This window comes from Sitophilus oryzae, unplaced genomic scaffold (genome assembly GCF_002938485.1).
Source record: "Sitophilus oryzae breed Bouriz unplaced genomic scaffold, Soryzae_2.0 scaffold_1303_pilon_pilon, whole genome shotgun sequence".
Classification (NCBI taxonomy): Eukaryota; Metazoa; Arthropoda; class Insecta; order Coleoptera; family Curculionidae; genus Sitophilus; species Sitophilus oryzae.
In genome coordinates this window covers 18,007-40,402 of record NW_022145953.1, presented here as the reverse complement: position 1 = coordinate 40,402, position 22,396 = coordinate 18,007, and the positions used below count along the sequence as shown (strand labels likewise).

The following is a 22,396-nucleotide window of genomic DNA, read 5'->3' as shown; positions in this document are numbered from 1 at the left end:
ATTTCTATTCCAAATATCTCGAGAACCATTACTAGTAGAGATTTTTTATCAAGAAACCTTTTTTACGTAAAAGACGTCATAAATGTATATTTTCTTACTCGGTAATTTTAGACAGGTACGGACGAAAAGTTATTACTTTTCAAATCAGTAAAAACATATGTAGGTGGCGCCCCCTACAAGTAGGAGTCATATTGACATCAAAATCAAATTTCTCATGTCAAAAAACTCCCAGACCACCAATTTGCATCCAAATATTTATAAAAATGAAAATTCTACATCCTCTACACCCTCTATCTCCGAAACTAAGCATTTTAGGACATACACTTATACGAACTTTTTTACTTATTGTTATCTGTAGAATATGCTTCCGAAGTTTCCGGAATACAGATCGGACCACCCTGTATAAGTACTCATCGAAAGATATCTAATTTCCTTTAATGATGTCCATTCTTCGAAGGTCCAGATGCCCAAGTACTCAAATTTATTTACTTTCTCGATAGGCCTTGTATTCAATGTTATAGTGGAGATTTTTAACATATTTGGGTTTCTGGAGATAACCATAAAATTAAACTTTTTTTAGTACCGCCCTATAGCCATAACCTCCTTCTATTTGTATGGGATTGAATATATTATTCTCCAACTTTATTTGTATAGTTTAAGAAACTAAACTACTACTTTTTTAAAACTACTTTATAAAGTATATATTTTTGAAATCAGTAATTGTATTTTTACCTTTTTTTTTAGTAAAAATTAATTCTTTTATACTTTTGATAATGCTTTTTCTCCTTATTTGTTTTTTTTTTGCTTTGTCTTTTATACAACTAATAATCTCCTGTTATAAGAGAGCTAGTTTGTAATACATTTGTAGGGCTTTTTAATCTATCAAAGTAAATGTATATTCTTATAAATTACAGTCGAGACTTTGAAGAATGAGAAGCAAGCAACCTACCCAAAGGCAGGCTTGATATTGCGTTCTTCCAGCTTCAAAAATCAAGGCGACTCTGACAGTAGAGAAGGATCACCGGGTAAGTTTTAGCTAAACTCATAAAACAGTAATTATTAAGGTGTTTCAAAACAAATCTGAACAATTACTTCAAATATTTCTTTGGTATTTTTGTGTTGAATTAACAACAATTATTGGTGGTTTTAGCGTTGACTGAAAGAATTAATTTTGTCAGAATTTGTTTGTTTTTGCCTCTTGAAGTTATTTTTTAATCTAGTCCATCTATCGTAACTCGTGAATGGTTTCGTATCTAAGAAGGTTAACATAATCCTCAATAATTTCATAGTTAATGTGAGACAAAGCAGTACGTCCAGGACTGGCGAAACGTTTTTAACAAACACATCAAAAATAACTGGAGCCGAGGATGTAATTACTAGAATGAAAACTGAAGAATACCAAGAAGGTGATTCGGAAGAAGATATCGCAGCTAGAGGACTTTTAAATAAATTTATAGGTAAAAAGCTTGGTTAATTAGAATAGTAATAGTAGTATATTTAATAATGAATATATGTTAACAGGTTCCCAAGTGCTACTATCTGGAATGGAAGCACACCATGCTGCAACTGCAAAAACTCAAACAACAGTTTCAACTTCTCCTAGAGAGAGTATAAGACGATCAACAAAGATAACTTCTACGATAACTGTAAGTATTATAATAAAAATATAACATATATAGAAGAAAATAATCTGCTTATACAAAAGACGAAGCTCCCTCTACTATTTATAAAATATGTATATTATACTTTAATTCTTCGTTTAACGTTCAATGCATTAGTATTCTCGTTTCTATGTTAATTTAGATTAGGTTTTTATTGGAGGTAGTTTTTAGCCTATTCTTCTGCAATCTTTTCAGATAATTTGTGATCAGAGACTTTGGCAATGTCTTATCATCGCCTAATGCAAAGAACTGCGCATCTTCAAGTGACAAATTCTGCAAACGTGTTTGTCTAAGTCACCTTTAAATGTCTATTGGATTCATATTTATAGATAAAATAAACCAAGTTTATATTGGAAAGTGCCTGTAAGGAAAATATAAATACTATTTGGCGCTATTCTTACAACGGTCGCGACCCAAAGCTTTTCATAATTTTGGAGCGGTTCGGCTTTTTCCGGAATTATGTCGCGAAATATTGTTTATTCAAATTTATTACTATTTTCTTTTAATATTTTAAATAAAATACAGTGTGTTGCATATAAGAAACATTATTTTATATAAAAGGACATATGTATGAAATACCTACGAAACATTGGAAACCGACGTTATGCCACGATCCACGATGGTTTTTGCGTGAACTGCAAAGTTCACACAGCTTTTTAAGTTTTTAATGTCACTTTTTCACAATAATTATCATGGGTTTGAGCAAATAACATTTAAATTAAACTCAAAATAGCAATAATGACTTTGAAAATGGACGCTTTAAACAGTTTTCGGTATTTTTTCAATGAGGGCGGTTTAAATTTTAAAAGATTTTATAATTTTGGAAGATACTTACTGACTTTGATAAGAGAAAATTATTTCTGTTCTTGTTTGCGGTTGTCCTTAACCACCACTATAGCAGCGCTCTACAACGTATGCGCTCCAAAACAATTGTAAGTTTTGGCGGTAAGCTGAGCATTCAAATATAAACTTGTTTCCTTTATCTATGCTCAATTTTGACATATTTCCTAAATTTAGCCTTAAATCAGGTGTGACGATCTGCAATCAATTTTAGCGAGTGTTTTATAATGAATGCCTGGTGTATTTTTCCGTTATTCTATGCTATTAAAATATGTCAGTTATTTAGATCTGTAATTGACACGTAATCTTGACTTGACGTTACGAAAACCAGCTATGTTCTATGAATAGTATATTTATATACCGTTATAACTCAAAGGCGACACCAGTAAGTTCCTCAAAGCAGACTAGTTTAATTTTGACGCTTATTTATAACTGCAAACAAACAGATGTTTCAAAACAAGGGAATGCTTATTTTAGTCACAAACCTTTCAGCTATTAACCTGTTGGTGTTTAAAAATCCGAAAAGTGGCAGCCGACATTCCTAGAATTGCTATAAGAATATGCTTGCTGTCTGATAATAAAAATAAAGTTCGAAAAGTGATTTATATCTTTCTCAATTATAAAGAGAAAGGCAAGACAGGAAAAAAATAATGCGTTTGAGAACTTTTACAGCATACAAATGATTTATATTTTGATGTTTTTATTGCACGAGTGCAGAAATTTGATTTTTTTTTAAATTTGCTATAGTTGTTTTGGTATCATATAAAATTTAATCATAATTAATTAATAATGAAACTTGTGAGACCATCAAAATTTACTAGATCAATTGTCCTCTCTGTAATATTGAGCAACAAAAGGAATTGGAAGGGAGAAACGTTTGCTAAGCAGTTGGACCATACCATAACGTGATATACAGATGCTTCCAAAACCAAAGCAGGAACAGAGATAGGAGTATTTAGGTCGAAAATTAAATATTCAGAATTAATGGGCACCTACCCCAGCTTCCTTCAGGCAGAGATCTCCGCTATCGAAAGATGCGTACAACTTATCTTAGATATAGGAACTATCGGAAACAAGAAATATCTATCTTATCCGATAGTCAAGCAGCCGTAAGAGCAATCAACTCAGTAACCATCAATTCGAAGTCGGTCAGAGAATGCCTAGAGAAGCTGAACAAATTAGTCTGAACAGATTAGGAAAAAAGTCCTCCTAATCTGGGTGCCGGGTGCCGGCTCAATAAGGGATAAAGGTTAATGAAAAAAAAAATAGGTTGTAAAAACACTTCACTACCTGTACCAGAACCGTTCTGCTTCCTAAGTGGTTAATCTTAGGGTTACTTCCTTTAAGTTGGTTACTTAAAGTGAAACTAAAGCATCTGGCAGACTTCATCCGTAACCTGGAATGGGAATCCTCCATAGGTCTAAGACACCAGAAGAATTTTTTCAAGACTTACGACTGATAAAAATCAAAAATTTTCTCTTGATTTAAGTAAGGGATCGTCACTGGGTTTTTAATAGCTCACTGTCTCCTCAATGAACACCTCAGTAGATTGAACGTGAGAAACAACGGCGAATGCAGATTCTGTGGGGAAAATAGGGAAATACCAGGACACACTTTCAAGCAAGATTTCAATAGTGATTTGTGTAACTAGTGCAAAAAGGACATATTTATTGCACGACGCATGAGTTTTGCAGCTGAAGATGAGGTAGAGGGCTGCAATCATGCTGAGTGAAACAAATATGCTTTTTACACATGTCGCACACAACATTTTTTCTGCGATCGAATGGAAATTCTTATTTAAATGTTTATTAAAAAGTTTTACAGTAATTCACAGAGTAATATTATGACACTATAAACAATTATTATTTTTATTTTTTTAATAACTTTTTTTGAGTTGATTTTTATTTTAATGTCGCAGTTTGAACAATTAACTGAGGTAATTGATGGACAAACTTAATTTCCAATAGTCTTTTGAATTTTTTATTCTCATTTCTGCTGGTAAAGGTCTCGGGTTCTTGTTCTTTACTTAAAACTCTTACTGGTACTTGGTTTCCCTTCCAGGATTTGACAAATATTTATAAAAATTTACAAAGGTTTTGTCTTTAGTTAAACTCGTCATTAATAATGTCAAGGTGTTTTTTACACTAGTGTAAAAAATAACTACTTTTTGTACGATCGTAGCAAAAATAATTTTCAGGCCAAAATTGAAATTCTTTGAAATAATTTGGTTTGATATTTTTCAGACAGAATTATTAAGATTGTTTATTTCAGAAGAGTATAATCAAACGTTGGACTTTTGGCATACAAAGTTTGTTATAAGGGTATCATACACAGGGGATGAAAAAATAAAACACGTTTTTTAAATTTTACAAAATGTTTTTTCAAAATACATATAATAACGTATAAAGATTCGAGATGTAGTTTGATTTTAATGCGTCCGTTATCCGTTGATACTTTTGAAGATGGTCCGACGGCGTTCTGATTGGTCATAGCGTTTTCGCGCCACTTTTTATCCGTAAATTTTTTACTCTAGCCCGTCAAGCCGTCAACGGAGATATAACCTGGAGATATAACTGACGTTTTGACACTTTTTTGACAAATTTAATCTAACCTTAATAAAAATATAATAGTACAAGAGCTACTAGTAGCAACGTCAGGAAAACGAGAATTTTAAGAGCGCTGGTTCTTAGGGTGCGTTTATGTTGGAGCTGCGATAAATGATAAAAGCAGTGATAAAAGCCACGACAAGAGTTGCACAAAATTCACTTCTATAATGTGCCGTTCATAGTGGAGCTGTGATAGTAACAACGATCTCTGCTTTGTAGACGTTGCAAGTGGACGTTGAGACCAAATCAATCGATTGAAAATATAATTGTTTAAAATGAGTGATTCCGAAGAGGAATTATATTTAGCTTCAAATGCTGTTAAATATTATATTGTTAAAACTGCAGATAAAAAACGCAAATTCTGTGCACACCCAATAAATACCAGAAGATACAAGTTTGGTGAATTTCACAATTTCAATCTATTATGATGTATTTATTTATTTGGTTCCACTATGGCAGGTCTAATGAATATTTCACTTATTAAACTATCGGTATCCATATCGATCACCTTTGATATAAAAGCAAAGAAAATAGCCAAAACAATTAGCGCTGCTCTTATCGTTGCTCAACTGCCAAGCGTGCCTCGACGCGTTGCTCCAATATAAACACTTATATAAATTAATACAATAATATTCTTTGCTTCGCTACTATCGCTGCTTTTATCGTTTATCGCCGCTCCAACATAAACGCACCCTTAGATATATAATTTGCTATGCTCTCCTGTTCTGCTGTTCTCTCCTGGGCAAAGTGCGGGTCGTCTGGCTGCCGCGGCCGGTAGACTACTGCGGTTTACTACTGTGTATTACATATGCCCAGTGTATCTCATTTTGGTGTGTTTTATGGGATTTCTCGTTTATGAGTACGGATACAATGATGCGATTTTCACATTACTTTGCTACTTTCTTACGAAACTAAATATCTGTTCTCCCCCCTTAGTTCCTGAAACACATGGCGAATTTGTGATGCGCAGTAGTGAACGCGGCGTCTAGCAGCAGTCAGATGGTCCGCACGACTCTGTTCAGGAGAGCATAGCAAAAGATATATTAAAGAACCACCTTTTTTTTAAATTCTCTCTCGAAAACGTTGCTAGATCTCAGACTAAGTAAAACAGCGAAATCGTTATGGAAATGAAAATATAAAATGACACGAATTACAAGCAAATCGTATATCTGATGAATAGAGGCATGAAAATGGAATAAAATAAAAAACTGCGTAGTTTTCTAATCAATCGAAGTCTTTAAATTCAAACAATAAAATTAATATAACGGATGCACGAAAATCAAGCTTTACGCGAATGAAGTCGCAGGCAAAAGCTAGTAGAATTTTAAACCAGATATTGAACAGAGGAGATATTTAGGAACCAGGGAAATTCAGTTGACAATGACAATAGAAGAAGCCGAGCCTACTCGTCCGACAAAGGAATGTTTTGAAAACTAGGAAATTCCAAATTTGGCCAGCAGGCCGCCCCTTCATATTTTAACCTGTTCGTTTCTGAATATTTCGAAAAAGCGACGGGCCTCATGCCGCGAATTGAGGTATAAAGGCGCTAATTTTGGACGCCCGATGACGTCAAACGTAAAGACGCTTAACAGATGCTGCTTGCCCGACGCCGTCGATCTCAAATTGTGTTCTTTAATATCTTGTGCAGTGAACACCGCATTTTCTAACATCTTCGCAGCTTAACAGTTATTTTTCTTTCGTTTTGAATCTGTCGTTCGCCGGGTTCCATTATCGTTCGGTTTTTTTGGAGACACCGGTTATCTGTATTGGATTATTCTCTTCAATATAATAGATTTGTAGGTGAGTCAGATTTTTTTAGATTTTTCAAGTCTTTTGATGTAATGTTTTTTGTTATATTGTCGGTTGAAAAGACGTAAAGGAGTATCTTGCAAATGCAAGACAAAGACCAAGGCTCCCTTGATCTTGGTCTTGGTCTTGCAGTCTAATAAGTAGGCTCGGTTTTGGTCTTGGACTTGCAGGGCCCGGTCTTGGTTTTGGTCTTACTACAAGACTCTTGCAGAAACTCTTTAAATAAATAGTATTTTAAGTAATTTAATATAAATTAAACTTTAGACGAGAAACAAAAACAATATTCGTCTAATGAAAATTTTTGTTTTTCATTATAATATTATTTAAATATATCCGCGGTGCTTCATATAAAATTTTATGTAACAATCGGGGAAACACTCATATTTATTTATTTGAATGGTTCCTTTAGCAATACGGCCAATATTTGATATATTCCTACAGAAAAGTTTTTATAAAACGTCGCAAAAGTATTAGTTTTTGCGACGTGATTGACAATATAAAAGGTAATTTTAACGCCTAGGCATAAAAGTACGAAAATATATGATTAAACTGACATAAAGTGTCAAATTCAACAAGCGTAACCATAGTTTCTCGATATATACAAGGTACAATAAGGAATTGCTTTTATATTATTTGGAACGTTTAAATTTGTTTAAAAAATTATTTGTCACGCTTCAAAAAAAATAGCATGTTCTATTCGGAGTAAAAATTACTTTTTTTGCCTCGCCTAACTAAACAAAAAGTATCATTTTTAATTCTAATAAAACAATGTACTATTTTTATTATTTCGTGTTTCTCCAGATTGTGGTCAATAAGACAAAGCCAGAAAAACAAATAATCTGTAGTTTTGAGCAAAAAATCACTGGATTAAAGATCCAAAAATTCTAAACGGTTCTTTTATTAAACCCAGAGTTGTTAATTAGCCAAGTTTGTCATTGTCATTTAAAACCCTTCTTATACACCTGTACTTTGCGATTACTCGGCTCTGTCGTCAATCAGAGAGTCAGACGTCAATCAGAGATTATTTAATACACTTTGTCACATTGTCGTTGCAAAATTAAGAAATTGGGTTATCTGGTCCACAAGGTGTCCAATGTGACCTATGTATTGCATTCCCTACACCGATCATACAATCTTAATCAGTATTTCACAAATTTATTGTAATTATAATAAATAAAAAATAAATATTTGATAATTATACATCTCAGAGAACACCTGAGCAACCCAGAAAACAGCAGAAAAGTTGGTAAGACTAAAAAATATATACCGGGTGCGTCTGAAATGTGGCTCACCCCTATAACTTTTTTATTTTATCAGATAAAAAAACGAGATTTGGTATGTTAATATATGAGGAATGATTGGCGTATTCAATTGTTTTTGGTCACTTCATATTTGACCGGAAATGACTACAACTTCTGATTTTTAAATGGCACCCTCGGTATTTTTTTCCTTTATTCGATAGAAAATGCCATTCTGAATAGAATGACATATTATATGTCAACTTTTGACATTCTCGCTTAATAAAAAATTGTATTTTAAAATTCAATCTAGAGTTGCCATGGCTATGTTAAAAACACTAATTCTTCATCAAGGAGCCTTGGAAAAATAGATTTGATCGTCTAATGTTTTTAGTGTCTTGTCCTGGCCAGTTAGAAAAAGCTCCAATCGTATTTTTAATCATATCTCAATTTTTTGAAATAGAACGAGGGTGGCTCATTAGCATATTTGGAAAAAGCATTTTTTTACGAATAATTTGATACCACACACGTATTTCGAGTCAAATTTTCGTTACGAACCACAAGTTATAATTTCAAGTAAACCATATGCGAAAATATCAAAAGTTGACATATGATATGTCATTCTATTCAGAGTGTCATTTTCTATCGAATAAAGTAAAAAAATACCGGGAGTGCCATTTAAAAATCAAATGTTGTAGCCATTTCCGGTGAAACCGGAAGTGACCGAAAACAGTTGAATACGTCAATCAATCCCAATTTATGTCATATACTAACATGTCAAATCTCGTTTTTTTAACTAAAAATATAAAAAAGTTATAGGGGTGAGCCACTTTTAAGACGCACCCTGTACAGGCATCTAGAAAGGGTGAACTTATACAAGAGAACATATGTTTCATAGAAGTTTGTATCACTTCATAAATCTTAAATCACAAAAGAGTTATTCAAAAAAAATCTAATGAGATAGAAATAAGGAGAGACTACTAACCTCTACAAAATATGCACATGGCAACATTGTAAACGCAAACCTCTACTTTTCAATATTTATCTCAGTAGATTTGGAGAAAATAAGCATAGTAACTAGATGGTATAGCCCGAGTAGAGTCTGAACTTAATAAGGTCATTAAGCAAGATCACTAGGTTAGGACATAAAATCACTAGAATCGTGGAAAAATTCACCAGGGTAGAGACACACAAGAAACCTCATAGTAGAACATTTGTCAGAATTTAAGGCAGACCTGACAAGAAAAGACAGAAAAGCTGTCAAAGCTGTAATGGGTCTACCAACAGGGACATTGTAAACTTGTGGCGTGTCTAAAGCTGACGGAATTGACAGATGAAACCATGTGAAAATGTTGTTAATCTGAAGAAGAAACGACAGAACATATTCTATGTCAGTGACCAGACAGTCTGGCAAATGCACGGTATTGGGCAATAATAGGCCATTGATACAAAACTATATGAAGAGTCTCCAAGTTGTTTGACTTTTTCAAAAGGATAGGATTGGAGAATGATTGAATCTAGAGGTCAGAAGAGGACCACAATAGATCTGAAAAGGTCGAAGTGACACTGGCCGATAAATATCCCACAAATTTAATCTATTCTAATCTAATTTTGAGAACATATATAGGTTTACTAATATGCCTTGAAACAGATGTATGATTTGATAATACAAAATACTTTTTAGAATAAGAATTTTCAATACAGTAATTAACAAATCCAGAGTTCTCTATTTTCCAAATTGAAATGTTATTTTCTTTGGAATTACATACCACACATCTTTATAAGCTCTGTAGGAATAACTTAAATAGAAATACCGACAATACATTGACCAGAAATAATCTATTTAAAACCCTTTTTGTTTAAACATACTGTCGAAACTCCCCCCCACATCTTTGTTTGGCTATAAATACTGACTTTTTTGCAATGCCGATAAAGTTTAATGATTAGTTTAACATTATCTAGTGTAGAGTGTTTGTTTATTATTGTTTAATCTCGACAACTAACCAAAATGTATTTCAAGTTTTACCCGATTTCGAAAATGCTGCTTCCAATCTATGGCTTCTTTGACTTTTTAAAATCATTTAATGGGACAATACAGGTATGCAAATAGTTAAAAAATATGTTCAAATGATTTTTAAAGTTTTAAAAATAAAATTGCCTTAACATATATGGTCACACACACGATGTTTCTGGTCTATGTACATGTGGATTTTTGTAAATTTCATTTCTGGATAGAAGCCAGGATCATGAAAAAAGAAAAATAAACAATAACTTTGAGATCGTTTATAGAAAAACGATTTAATGAAAGCTTTTATAAACATTCGAACCATTACTGATAAATTTTTGTTACATTCGTTTGCATATGGTTGGACTTATTTGATCAGGTTGTATAGTGTTGGTTTAGTACATCCCTTTAGTATATATCACAGCTAAATAAATATAATAAATATTATATTTAATAAGTGATATTTTAAAAACGAATTTAAAAATAATATATCTGGTGTCCAGAGACTCATTTGAATATTTTCAATAACAGTGGTATTTGAAATGTTTCCAAAATAAAAAATACCGAATCTTCGTACTTTAAATACATAATTTTAGAATTGTGTAATTTTATGACATGAGCACAATATTAGTTTCTATAAAAATAAATTATTAAAAAAATGTGAATTATTTATTTATTAAAATTCTTATTTTATTACAATTATTTATTTATTCAAATTAATTTTTATTAAACTACAAATCAAAAATAAAAAAAACCAAAGATATTTTATTCTTGTATATATTTTTTGAAATTTGTTTAATTTTGATATATCAAATTTTAATATCTAATAATAAAGCGCATATAAGCCCCAATAAAGGACCTGAATCAAATAAAAATAAGTTTACTAAAATTGTATTTATTTTAGATTTTATTGTTATCTAACGGGTGCCTCTCAAAAATGGCTCACCCTATAACTTTTTTATTTTTTCAGATAATAAAACATCTAATTTGGTATATGACATAAATTATATTGACGTATTCGATTGTTTTTGGTCACTTCCTGTTTCACCGGAAATGACTACAAGTTTTGATTTTTAAATGGCACCTTCGGTATATCTTTACTTTGTTCGATAGAAAATTACACTCTGAATAGAATGACATATCATATGTCAACTTTTGACATTTTTGCTTTAAAGAAAATGGTATTTTAGCTTTAAAAATGGTATTTTTTCAATTGGCTGTGTTAAAAACACTAATTTTTAATCAAGGAACTTTGGAAAAATAGATTTGATTGTTAAAAAAAAAAAACTTTTAACAATAAATTAACAATTAATTGTTAAAAGTTTTTGTATGTTGTCAAAAAAAAATGTCAAAAGTTAACATATGATATGTCATTCTATTCAGTGTGTCATTTTCTATCGAATAAAGTAAAAAATACCGAGGGTGATATTTAAAAATAAAAAGTTGTAGTTATTTCCGGTGAAACAAGAAGTGACAGAAAATAATTGAATACGTCAATCAATCCTAATTTATGTCATATACTAACATAACCAAATCTCGTTTTTTTATCTGAAAAAATAAAAAAGTTATAGGGGATGAGCCATTTTTGAGACGCACCCGGTATAGTGCACACAACAAAGCCATAGTAAGTCACTAATTATATTAGAGTGATACTAGATTTTTAAGAAAAACACTAAAGAATATTAAAAAAAACCTTTGTAAAAAAATAAAATTAGAGTAAAACCTAAATAAAAATATAATAAATAAAAAATAGTATTACCTAAAAGCAAACAAAGAGAGGAACTACAAAGACACCATTGTTCTTTAAAGATACTCAACAAAGTATATATAAGTAAAAAAAAAAGAAAAAGAATATATACAAAGAACAATAACTAAACAAAGAACTAAGACATAAACATAAAGAAAACGCAATTCACGAAATAACGTTGAACTAACATGAGTGATTTTTAAAAATAAATCGGTAAATAAATAAAAATACATAGTTATAGCTAAAACGCAAAAAGTTTTGTTTTGATGGAATTTAAAATTGTACCAAGGCAGATACTGGCAAAAAAAGTTCATAGTAGAGCATTCGCCAAAATTTACAGCAGACAGTTTATATCAAAGACAGTTAAAGGTGAAGTGGGTCTACTAGAATGTAGAATGTAGAATGAGTGAGAGGGGGGGGGCAATCACTGCGACCTTAAAGATCTATTGTGCCCCCCTTCCTTAAGTCATTACACAGTCTATAATCCATCATACCCCTGTTGTAGAGGGGCCAGGGTATTTTCCATCCTCCTCTGACTACAGATGTTCTTCCTCCGAGGGTACACACCCTTCCACGGTTGGAGTTTGGCCTACCGTGTCCTTCACAGTCGAGGAGCTTGCCTTCGGCTGAAGTACCCGTGAGGTGTAGGCTGGAGGATCTGTCTCCATTTTCTCCACCTCTTAAACTTGGTCTCTCCTTAGACCTGATACCGGTGTTGTCCCGTATCTATAATAGAGGATATGTCCGTCTTTCTCTATTGCCTTCTTGGATTTAAGGTCAGTTCCTATTGTGAGGGCCTGACCATTGTGGGTATTAACAGGGCATTGGAAGCTGAATAGGCATCTAAAGCTAATGAGATTGTATAAAGCCATGTGCAGGTTGTGTCAATCTGAAGAAAAATCGACAGATATATTTTATGTGAGCCTGGCAAATGTGCAGTTCTCTGTAATAGGCAATGATAGGCCATTGACAGAGAACTACATGAAGGGTTCAGTCTCCAAGTTGTTAGATTTTGTGAAAATGATTGGACTGGAGAATGTAGTAACCTAAGGATCAGAAGAGGATCACAATATATCTGAAAATGTCGCAGTACATCAGGCCAATAGCCACCTTCCTCTAAGAATATAATTTTTCTATCGATTCCAAAAATACTCAATTTTATACGATGTTTCATCTCCCAAAACATCGTTACAAGACGTTTTGGGATTTTCGTTACAAGAAGTCTGTCATTATATCGATGCAAGTACTTATGGTCTAAAGCCTTTAAGTCAATCATCTCGACTTATTTTGACCAAAGAACAAATAAAATTACTAGAGCGAAATCAGAAAATGCGGAAATAGTTGAGCCGATAGGTTTTTCGCGCTCCCGATCTACGTATAAAGACCGTTGCCGTCTATTTTAGGCGACGCGAACGTAAATTTAGACGTTGTGCAAGTTGCCTGTCACAAGTCGATTTCGCTACCAAACTACGTACTTTCTTTTGTTCGATTATGTGTGTGTGTTTTCCGAACCAACAACGGAGATATCGTGATGAGGGAACGCATGTCCACATGTGACGCTCTATTTATAAGTTATGCGCTGGTCAATTTTTTCCGTCTGACACAAAAAGAGAAGGTCGTTTCCGCAGAATTAGACTTCTGTCACTGTGATTTATGGTTCTGTGATATATGGGAACATGTATTTTAACCGCAGTATACTAAAACAATTCTTTGTCATTCTGACAGGACGTTTTTATGTCAGATTAGATTAGCTTTTTAGGTGACTATAGGCCTGCTCCACTAAGACGTTTTCAGATCTATTGTACTGTGTTCCTCTTTTGATCTCTAGGTCACCATTCTCCAGTCCTATCCTTTTCATAAAATTTAAGAACTTGGAGACTGGATCCTCTGAATACAAAAAAACGCATTTGCCAGGGTGTCGCTCGTACTGACATAAAATGGGTTCTATAATTTCTTCTTCAGATTGATAAAATCTGATCATAACTTCGGCTGTCAATATGTAGCGGAATTCAAATACCTCGGCAGTTTGATTTCACCTCAAGAGCATTCTGGAAATTAAAAACAACGTTTTCTACAATCATGATTTGAGGACAAAAACGAAACTTGCAGTGTACCGAGCAATAATAGTCCTCACCATGTTATATGGAAGCGAAACCTGGATGTCGTACCGCCGACATATGAACGCATTAAACAAGTTGCAACAGAGACACTTTAGACAACTCTTAAGAATCAAATGGTTCCATCATGTTTCAAACATATCGGTCCTTGAGAGTATTGAAGTCATGATTACAAAGTCCCGCTTAAGATGGGCTGGTCACGTATGCACCCAAGCAGCATTTGGACGTCGGGACAACGTTGTGTCACGCGACCAAACGTCGGGGCGCAACGTCGGCACAACCTCGTGCCAACCCTAGTCTGCACTAGTTTGGAGAATAATTTTTTGGCAAATATTTCAAGTTAATGTATTCAAAAAGCAGGAATTGCTATGTTAGGAACGAAACATTTTCTTATCCAACAACATGGCGGCTTTCACTTTGTTGTTTTGGAGATTAAGATGGAGTAGTTCGAGTAGTCCAGGAGTAGTCGCATACCTGGACTAATAAAGTCGCAGTTCAGCCTTAACAGGTAGTATACTAGTCGCAAGATTGCCTAATTTAGTCATCCTAGAGTCTAGCTTGTGCCGCCCTCTATATTCTAAATAAACGAGGGAGTGGATAAAGTATCGGTAATATGTCGATGTATATTTAAATTTAGTTTTATATGTACCTTTTTACGTCCCATTTTAATTAAGTTTTTTATAAAAACAAAACAGCACTGAACTGTCCAATGAAGTAAAAATTTAAGATTAAGGTTATGGTTCAATGATTTAATATGTATATGGGTTCAATACAGTTGCAAAAAGGTAGTGGCTCGACGTCCTACCAACGTAAGAATAAGGAAATCTAAACAACGTTAGAATTAGTAAAACAGACGACGTTTGCGCAACGTTGGAATAGGTCCTGAAAGTGACGTCGGAAAACTCTTTATTGCCCAACATTGTAACTACGTTGTCCGAATCACCTTAAGCAAAAAAGGTTACAAGACAACGTTTATTCGACGTCGCAGAAGCTTTTACTTTGTTGTAGTACTAGTTCAACGTCGGCACAACGTTACAACAACGTTTACATTTATTTTAATACCCAAGGTACGGAGCTAACTATTTTTTGTAACTAATCCAACGTTGTGTTTAGTAAACATGTGGTCGCAAGTCGTGAAAATGCTACTTGGGCAGAATACAAGAAAACCGCATACCAAAATCTCTGCTTTACGGTGAGCTTGTAGAGGGTAAGACGAGGCCGGGTGGATAACTCAAAAGGTACAAGGATATTTTCCACAAAAACTTAAACGGGATTAACATGCAGAATGAGTGGGAAGAAGCAGCTCGCAATAGAACGCAATGGAGAAGAATTATAAACTCAGTTAACAGCGACAACCAAAAAGTAAAGAGACAACAAAGCAATGAGATTTTTGATGAATGTCCCGAGTGCGGTAGGCAGATAACATCACGTATCGGGCTTTTCAGTCACAGAAAAGATCATGAAAGAAAATGCCTTGCGTGACCATCTTCTGATGCGTGTCAAATACTCGTCAGGGAGTAATGGCAGTATATGTATATAGTAGGTTGTATTCCGTCAAACATGTCCTACAAATTCTTCAATTTAATATCTGTTAGGAAGAAGTTTCACTTCAAATATGCGTACATAGTACGCACACTGTTTTTTTTTTAATTATTTATATTAACATTATTTCTGTTAATATCATTTTATATCAAACAGATCAGAATATTTTAATTCTCATGTTTTCTTTTAGATGAGATTATCTCCCGAAGTATCAACTATTTAATTTATGTCATTCTTTGATCCATCCGTTCTTACATTCGTTAAATATAGACCTACTGTATATATAAGAGGAATATTAAAATAATAGTATATTGAGCTTGTTTATACAGTCCGCAGAGTTCAGAGAGTACATTATTTTTGTATCTAGTGATTTAACCGTTCGGAATTTAGATCGGCCCCCATCGCCAGCCAAATTAGATGTTCTGCGTTTTCCAAACATTCCTCTCACTTGTCTAATTTCCTGACAACATTCCATATATCTCACAAATAGTATTCAAAAAATGTAATTCCGTTTTCGAAGAAACTTTGTGCACCTTATTTGGGGTCGTATACTACTTCTTTCAACAATAATTTTAAATAAAAATATGATATATATATTATTATCAAGAATGCGGTCTTTTCGAAATTATCTCACAATAACGCAATATATTTAGAAAATATAATAACAGGACAATGTTTTGTTATTTTTAGATCCTAAATTTACATACATCGTTACTTTCCACAGCCATTCGTTCCAAGCTAAATAAAGTGGGTTATATAAATGAAAAATATTAGAGAAATCCAGTACCTAATTAATTGCTAGTGATGATTTACTTTGCTAAAAATGTACCAGTAAACAAAAAATAAATGAATTAATTTTTAGATATACCTACTTTACCCAAAATGGTGATATAAAGGTTTCTTCCAAAAGTGTCAGGTGGTGCGAGGGGATCTTATGTTTTGTATAAATATGTTTCCATTGTTTACAATGTCGACATACTATAAAATATATTCATTTTAAATGTGATTGTCTGCACAGTCGTTAACAACATTTCATTCCTGAATTATTAGTATTGTGACTGCTCTAAGGTTTATTGTAAGACACTTTTCTAAATTGTAAAAAAAATAAAATAAATCACCAATAAATCAATTATAAATAAACAACATCAGTAGTAAAACAATAGATCCTATCCAGAGGTGAATTTCGAAGAAACCATTTATAAGATCTTTTATTTACTAAATGATGGCGTTTTATTATAGGTTAACACAAAGAAATTCATTGTTAAGAGACAAGTGCGCGTATTTAAGCAGGATATTTATAATATGATACAATTAGAAACCTATTTCCATCAACAGTTCTTGATATAATTAGATACTCTTTTTGTTCTTTGGTCATCTAAACTAACACAGCTTTCTTGTGTCTTTAGGCTAGTACTAATTTTGATTTTGTGTCTTTAATCCTTTTTACATCATTTTGTATTAATATCTTTATTTTTTTTTCTTAGAAGATATTTTTTTTAATAAATTTAATTCCATTATTATCAGTTGTTGAAAAGGTTTTTTTTTCTTTAAAAAGTTTTAATGTATACTCATCTGTTTTATTTCGACCATTATTTCGTTTAACCAATTTGTATCAGGAAGTCAACTTTCTAGATTTACTAACTGCTCTAGTGTCTGCAATCTTTTTAGTGGGCATCAATGTCTTCAATTTTTAATGAGTGCTTGTTACAACTTATCAGGAAGATCTCTCATGTTGATTAGATTTTTTTAGATGTTATGAGGTGGATTTTCGCTATTCCCACTGCAATGTTTTCATACCTATCGTGATCACCAGGTTTCCAAATTACATTATCCTGCCGTAACATTTTCACAAACTCCAATAACTGGGAAACTGAACCATCCATATAGCTCTTCACCAGTTACTTATCGTACAATGCAAAAGGCACTCACACTGACATACATAGTAATAGAATGTCTTCTTGTGATTGACTGAGTCTGCACAGGCTGCGTCTGTAATACCATAAGCTTTAAATGCCTAAAAGGGTAAGCAAAGACAGAAAGACAGCCAAAGCTTTAGTGGGTTTACTAACAGGGCAGTAAGCTGAATAGGCATCTAGCTAACGCGATTGGCGGACAAACTCATGTGCAGGTTCTGTCAATCTGAAAGAGAAACGACAGAACACATTTTATGTCGGTGCGATAGCCTGGCAAATGTGCGGTTCTCTGTAATAGGCAATGATAAGGCATTGACGAAGAGCTATATGGAGGGTTCAGTCTCCAAGTTGCTAGCCTTTTGGAAAGGGTAGGACTGGAGAATGTAATCTGACCACAATTGATCTGAAAACGTCGCAGTGGATCCGATAACCACCTCGAAGAATCTAAACTAATATTTCCACCACAGTTTTCCTGTATTTTCTTATCAGGTCTTTTGTCAATACTGGTCAATGTTCATTTATAAACTATTTCAGCTGACTCTGACGCGGTGACTCTCTGCACCGTTCTAGGGTTTTTTGACCACACACTGCATTGTAACCATTTTTATTGTTAAAAAAATCCGTAAGAGGCACATCACAATTTCGTCTGTCCAAATGCGCGATCAAGAAGAATTAATCAGGATTCTTTCGAAATATCTCGTTTTCTAGTTCTGTAACTGATTTAGGGTACACCGTTTTCTAAAAAAACTGAAAAAAGAAATTATTGGAAGTATCGTGTCTTCAGAGAAAACATCAGAGAGAAAAGGCCTTCAATCGCGAGTATTTTTAAAGCAAGTGTCCAGTTTTGCGTCAAACAAATCCATGTTCTAACCCTGCCCACGCCGATAATAGGTATAGTTTTTTTTTCGAACGAAGGACAAGGCCGATTCCACTACGGACGCTTGGGCGCATGTTCGACTTATTCGCGGAGACGAGTCGCCTATTTTGGATACGGCCGATACGGAGCGCGCCTAGCAATGTGGTTTTCGTTTGCGCGCTACGCATGGCCCGGTCAAAATAAACAATACAGTAGGAATGTACAGAAGTATCGATTTTAAAAATATCGATATTTCTATCATCGTTACTTTTAGGTTTTGATACGGTTATTAGACTACTCATTAAACCTCGTTAGCCAGATGGTCCATTTCAAACTTCATTGTTCATCTGTCATTGCAATCCTATTGAAAGTAGAAGAATTTATTAAAAAAAAAGTTATTTATACTAAAATATTTTCATTGTTACTAACGTTTCGGTCAGAAGTATCATTGACCGTTATCAAGTGTGAACTAAACTAATAAGAACACCTGCATTGGAGCGTTTTATGAGTGGTTGCCATATTGTTGAAATTTCCATACTAGGATTGCTAAAGATTTTATTATTGTTAGAAATGATAAGTAAAACGATAAAAAGAGAGAGAAATGATAACTCAGTAACCATCAGTTCGAAGTTCCTCAAAAAATTCCTAGAAAAGCTACAGAAATTAGGCAAAGAAAACCAAGTTCTCCTACTCTGGGCGCCAGCCCATCAAATGATAGAAGTTAGTTAATGAAAAAGCAATCAATTTTGCTAGAAAAGGAGCGAGCACTAACACACAAACTGGACCAGAACGTTCAGTTTTCCAAGTGGAAACCAGCTTAAAGCAGAACTCAAGAACCTGGAAGACTCCATCCATTATATCTAGACTGGGAATCTTCCAAAAATCTAAGATACACGAGGAAATTTTTCAAAATATACGACCGGGTAAAATCAAAGATATTCCTTGATTTAAGTAAGAACAATCTTCGGATTGTCGCGGTATTTTTAACAGGCCTCCTCGTGAATACCTCAGTAGAATGAAGCTAAGAAACAACGGCGAATACGGATTCTGTGGGGAAAATGGGAAAAAAACAGAAACATCTCATCACTGCGTGTGCCGAGACGACAACCGTTCTTGCCATAAACTTTGGTACGATGTAAAACTGTCTCAGATACTGGCTTTTATCAAGACCCTGAGACTGTATGATGAGATAAACAACAAAGAAAGGGGGAGACAATAGATTTATAAGGCGGCCAGTGATTAACTTTCTCCCTCCTATACGATTTACAATTGGTACGTGTTTTAAGTGGTTGCCTATTGTGGAAATTTTTATAGTTGGACGAGGGGCTAAAGATATTATTATTGCTAGATATACGGCTTCTTTATATTATTTTTCCAGTAAGGTTCCTTGTGGACAATGCAATACATTTATTGTTTATGGCTTCATTGTTTTCCCTCCTTGCGTATGTTAAGAATCTCTCAGTCTATCAGTAAGAGTCTCTCTGCTACTCATGAAACTCACCGCACTCACAAAGTATTCTTGTACGTATACTCATTGTTCAAGAACTTCATTGCTCAAAGACACTTCTTAGAGTTGTCTCACATTTAAAAATAATTTTAATTTTATATTTTGGCTATTCGCCTAATCTTTTATGAAGTTCCTTTCAAAAATGGAATCGTCAAGAGAGAGAGAGAGAGAAGAGGGAGAGCATCTTACTCTGGCTAGTATTGCAGTTGTATTTACTTAATCTAGTCTGAGTAACTATTTTGAAGCAAATCCGTTTTAAGAGATTCTTGGTCAGTGCAATCCTATTGTTCATTGTTATAAACCCCACAATTTCAAATATGTAAATTCTATAAAACAAAAAATTATTACTTAAGAAAAAAATTAAAGAAAATAATAAGGAAATTCAAATAAACAATTGAAGGGGTGGCTGCAATAACCAGGCAACTCCATTTTAATAAATAGATTAATAGGAAGAGAGCTGCTCGGTTCTTGCTGCAAACCCAGAACAAGGCAGCTCCAACTAATGTCGCCATTTATGTACAGTTATATTGAGAGAACTTGATTGTTGCAGGAAACGATCAGCCAACTTTTTTTAAAGTGTAATTCATTAAAAATCGCAGTTTCGAAAAAAGTGGAGCTTCCTGGTTATTGCAACCACCTTCAATTGCTGTTGTACTCCCAATAGTCGTAATTGACGATAAGAGCAACCCATTTGGTTTTAATTACTTTTTATTTTTGTTCGTCATGCTGGGGATTTGACAAATATAGTCTGATTACTTCGTTTTATTTTTACTTACGTCTATAGGATCGGCTATATATTTTTATCTATATCGATATATTTAGACATTGAACATTCCTAATGTTTCTGGCTGAAAAAGGCCGAGGGATGGATAGATCGCGGTGGGCGAGACACACAGGAGGCGGAAAGACGAGCGAGATGAAATTAATGGTTGAGAAGTGGTTATTTTCAGAGTACCTACGCATTTGAACGAAAGCAATATACATGCAAGGCCGATTTATATAAAAATGCATCGTACTGTAAACTCGATTAAGTAGCGGTAGTTCATATCACAACCGTTTAGTAAAGGAACATAGTTTCTGGAAAGTTCTGAATGTTAATTTTATCAATGAAACAGTAAACTAAAAATAAAAAACAATTATTTCTTGCAAAATACAATTCTGTTAAAATCAATTTAAACCATACCTTCTCAAATAAAATTTCCAGTTGTTTTATTGTTTATGGCGATATACCTATACAATTTCCTGTAATAAAAGAAAAATAAGTAATTAAACTTTTCTAGCCGAGTCACTCTTTTCATTTACATACAAAACAAATGCTTATACTTTCCCAATATGCTTAACATATTATTATACTTTTATTGCAGGAGGCGGCAAACCAAGAACTACAACCAGAGTTTTCCAGAGACCGGTAACAGAAAAGGAACTTGAAACTGTTTGGGACGAGCAAACCTTAAGATTATTGGTAAAATTTTATTTTCCAGTTTTTCAAAACAATCTTTGATATATTTTCACATATACATAATGTTTAATAAAAATATAATTCGTACTTAAGTTGGCGGAAAATATGATTTTATAAACAAAGTTTTGTATTTTCTTAGTTGGAACAAAGCACTGACTACGAAGAGCGAAGACTTATCAGAGCTAGATTACGCCAAATCATGGCGGAGCAAGAAGGTAAGTTTTTATTTATAATAATAAAAGGAATATTCCTGATAATATAACATTACGTCTCAATACAAATATACTAAATTTTAAAATTATTGCACAATTTTCCAGTCTAGCGCACACAATCCATAGACGTTTGTCCTGGCTTCAATTTATCAGAAAATAATAATTATATGAACTAAAAAATATCCAAAAAGTATGTGAGTAATGCTATAGATGTACCTGTACGCTCCCTGAAGCGCTAAAAATATTTACTTAGCTTTTGATGGCATTAATCCTTATAATATACACTGTATAATAGCTGCCGAGCTAAATTTCTAGATATTTTTACATATTAATAGATAACGAAGTAACTGAGTCAATGTAACAATTATTGATTTACATTTTTTAATATACATTAGTGTTACCATGTTTATAATTTATTTAACAATTATATTACTGTGAAAACACTATATACATTTATTATTATAATACATTTGTTTAAGTAATGACTGACAGGCGTTTTAATGTTTATTTTAATAAATTTAAAACTTCGAACTTTAAATATTCTATAATATATTTATTAAGATACCTACTTCTCTTATCCTATTGTCAAATTCTTTGGAATAACCCAAGCGACAAAATTTAACAGAAATAATTCATTCTAATTTAGCCTTAAATTAAATATAGCAAAAGATACAGCATGTCGCTACAATATCATTGGAATTTTTGACAGTGTAATAAACACAGCTATGACCTTTTATGTATCTCTTCCTGTGGATGTTTTAAAACAGATACTGCTGTATCTTTACTATATTTAATATAAGATATTAACCATATTAAAAATCATAAGGATTTTTCAACCTTCAAGTCAAGTTTAACTGACTCTCATCTAACCCTAACAGCTCATT

The 22,396-nt window shown here is 33.3% G+C and overlaps 1 protein-coding gene across 1 annotated transcript in view; it reads left to right on the top strand.

Annotated features, from left to right (window-relative positions):
* LOC115874855 overlaps window positions 1–22,396 on the top strand; it is a 43,273-nt gene that overhangs the window by 8,241 nt on the left and 12,636 nt on the right. Inside the window, 5 exon segments of the mRNA XM_030890154.1 lie at window positions 915–1,025; window positions 1,290–1,457; window positions 1,522–1,650; window positions 21,209–21,303; window positions 21,440–21,515. Of these exon segments, the coding sequence (XP_030746014.1) occupies window positions 915–1,025; window positions 1,290–1,457; window positions 1,522–1,650; window positions 21,209–21,303; window positions 21,440–21,515 (579 nt within the window).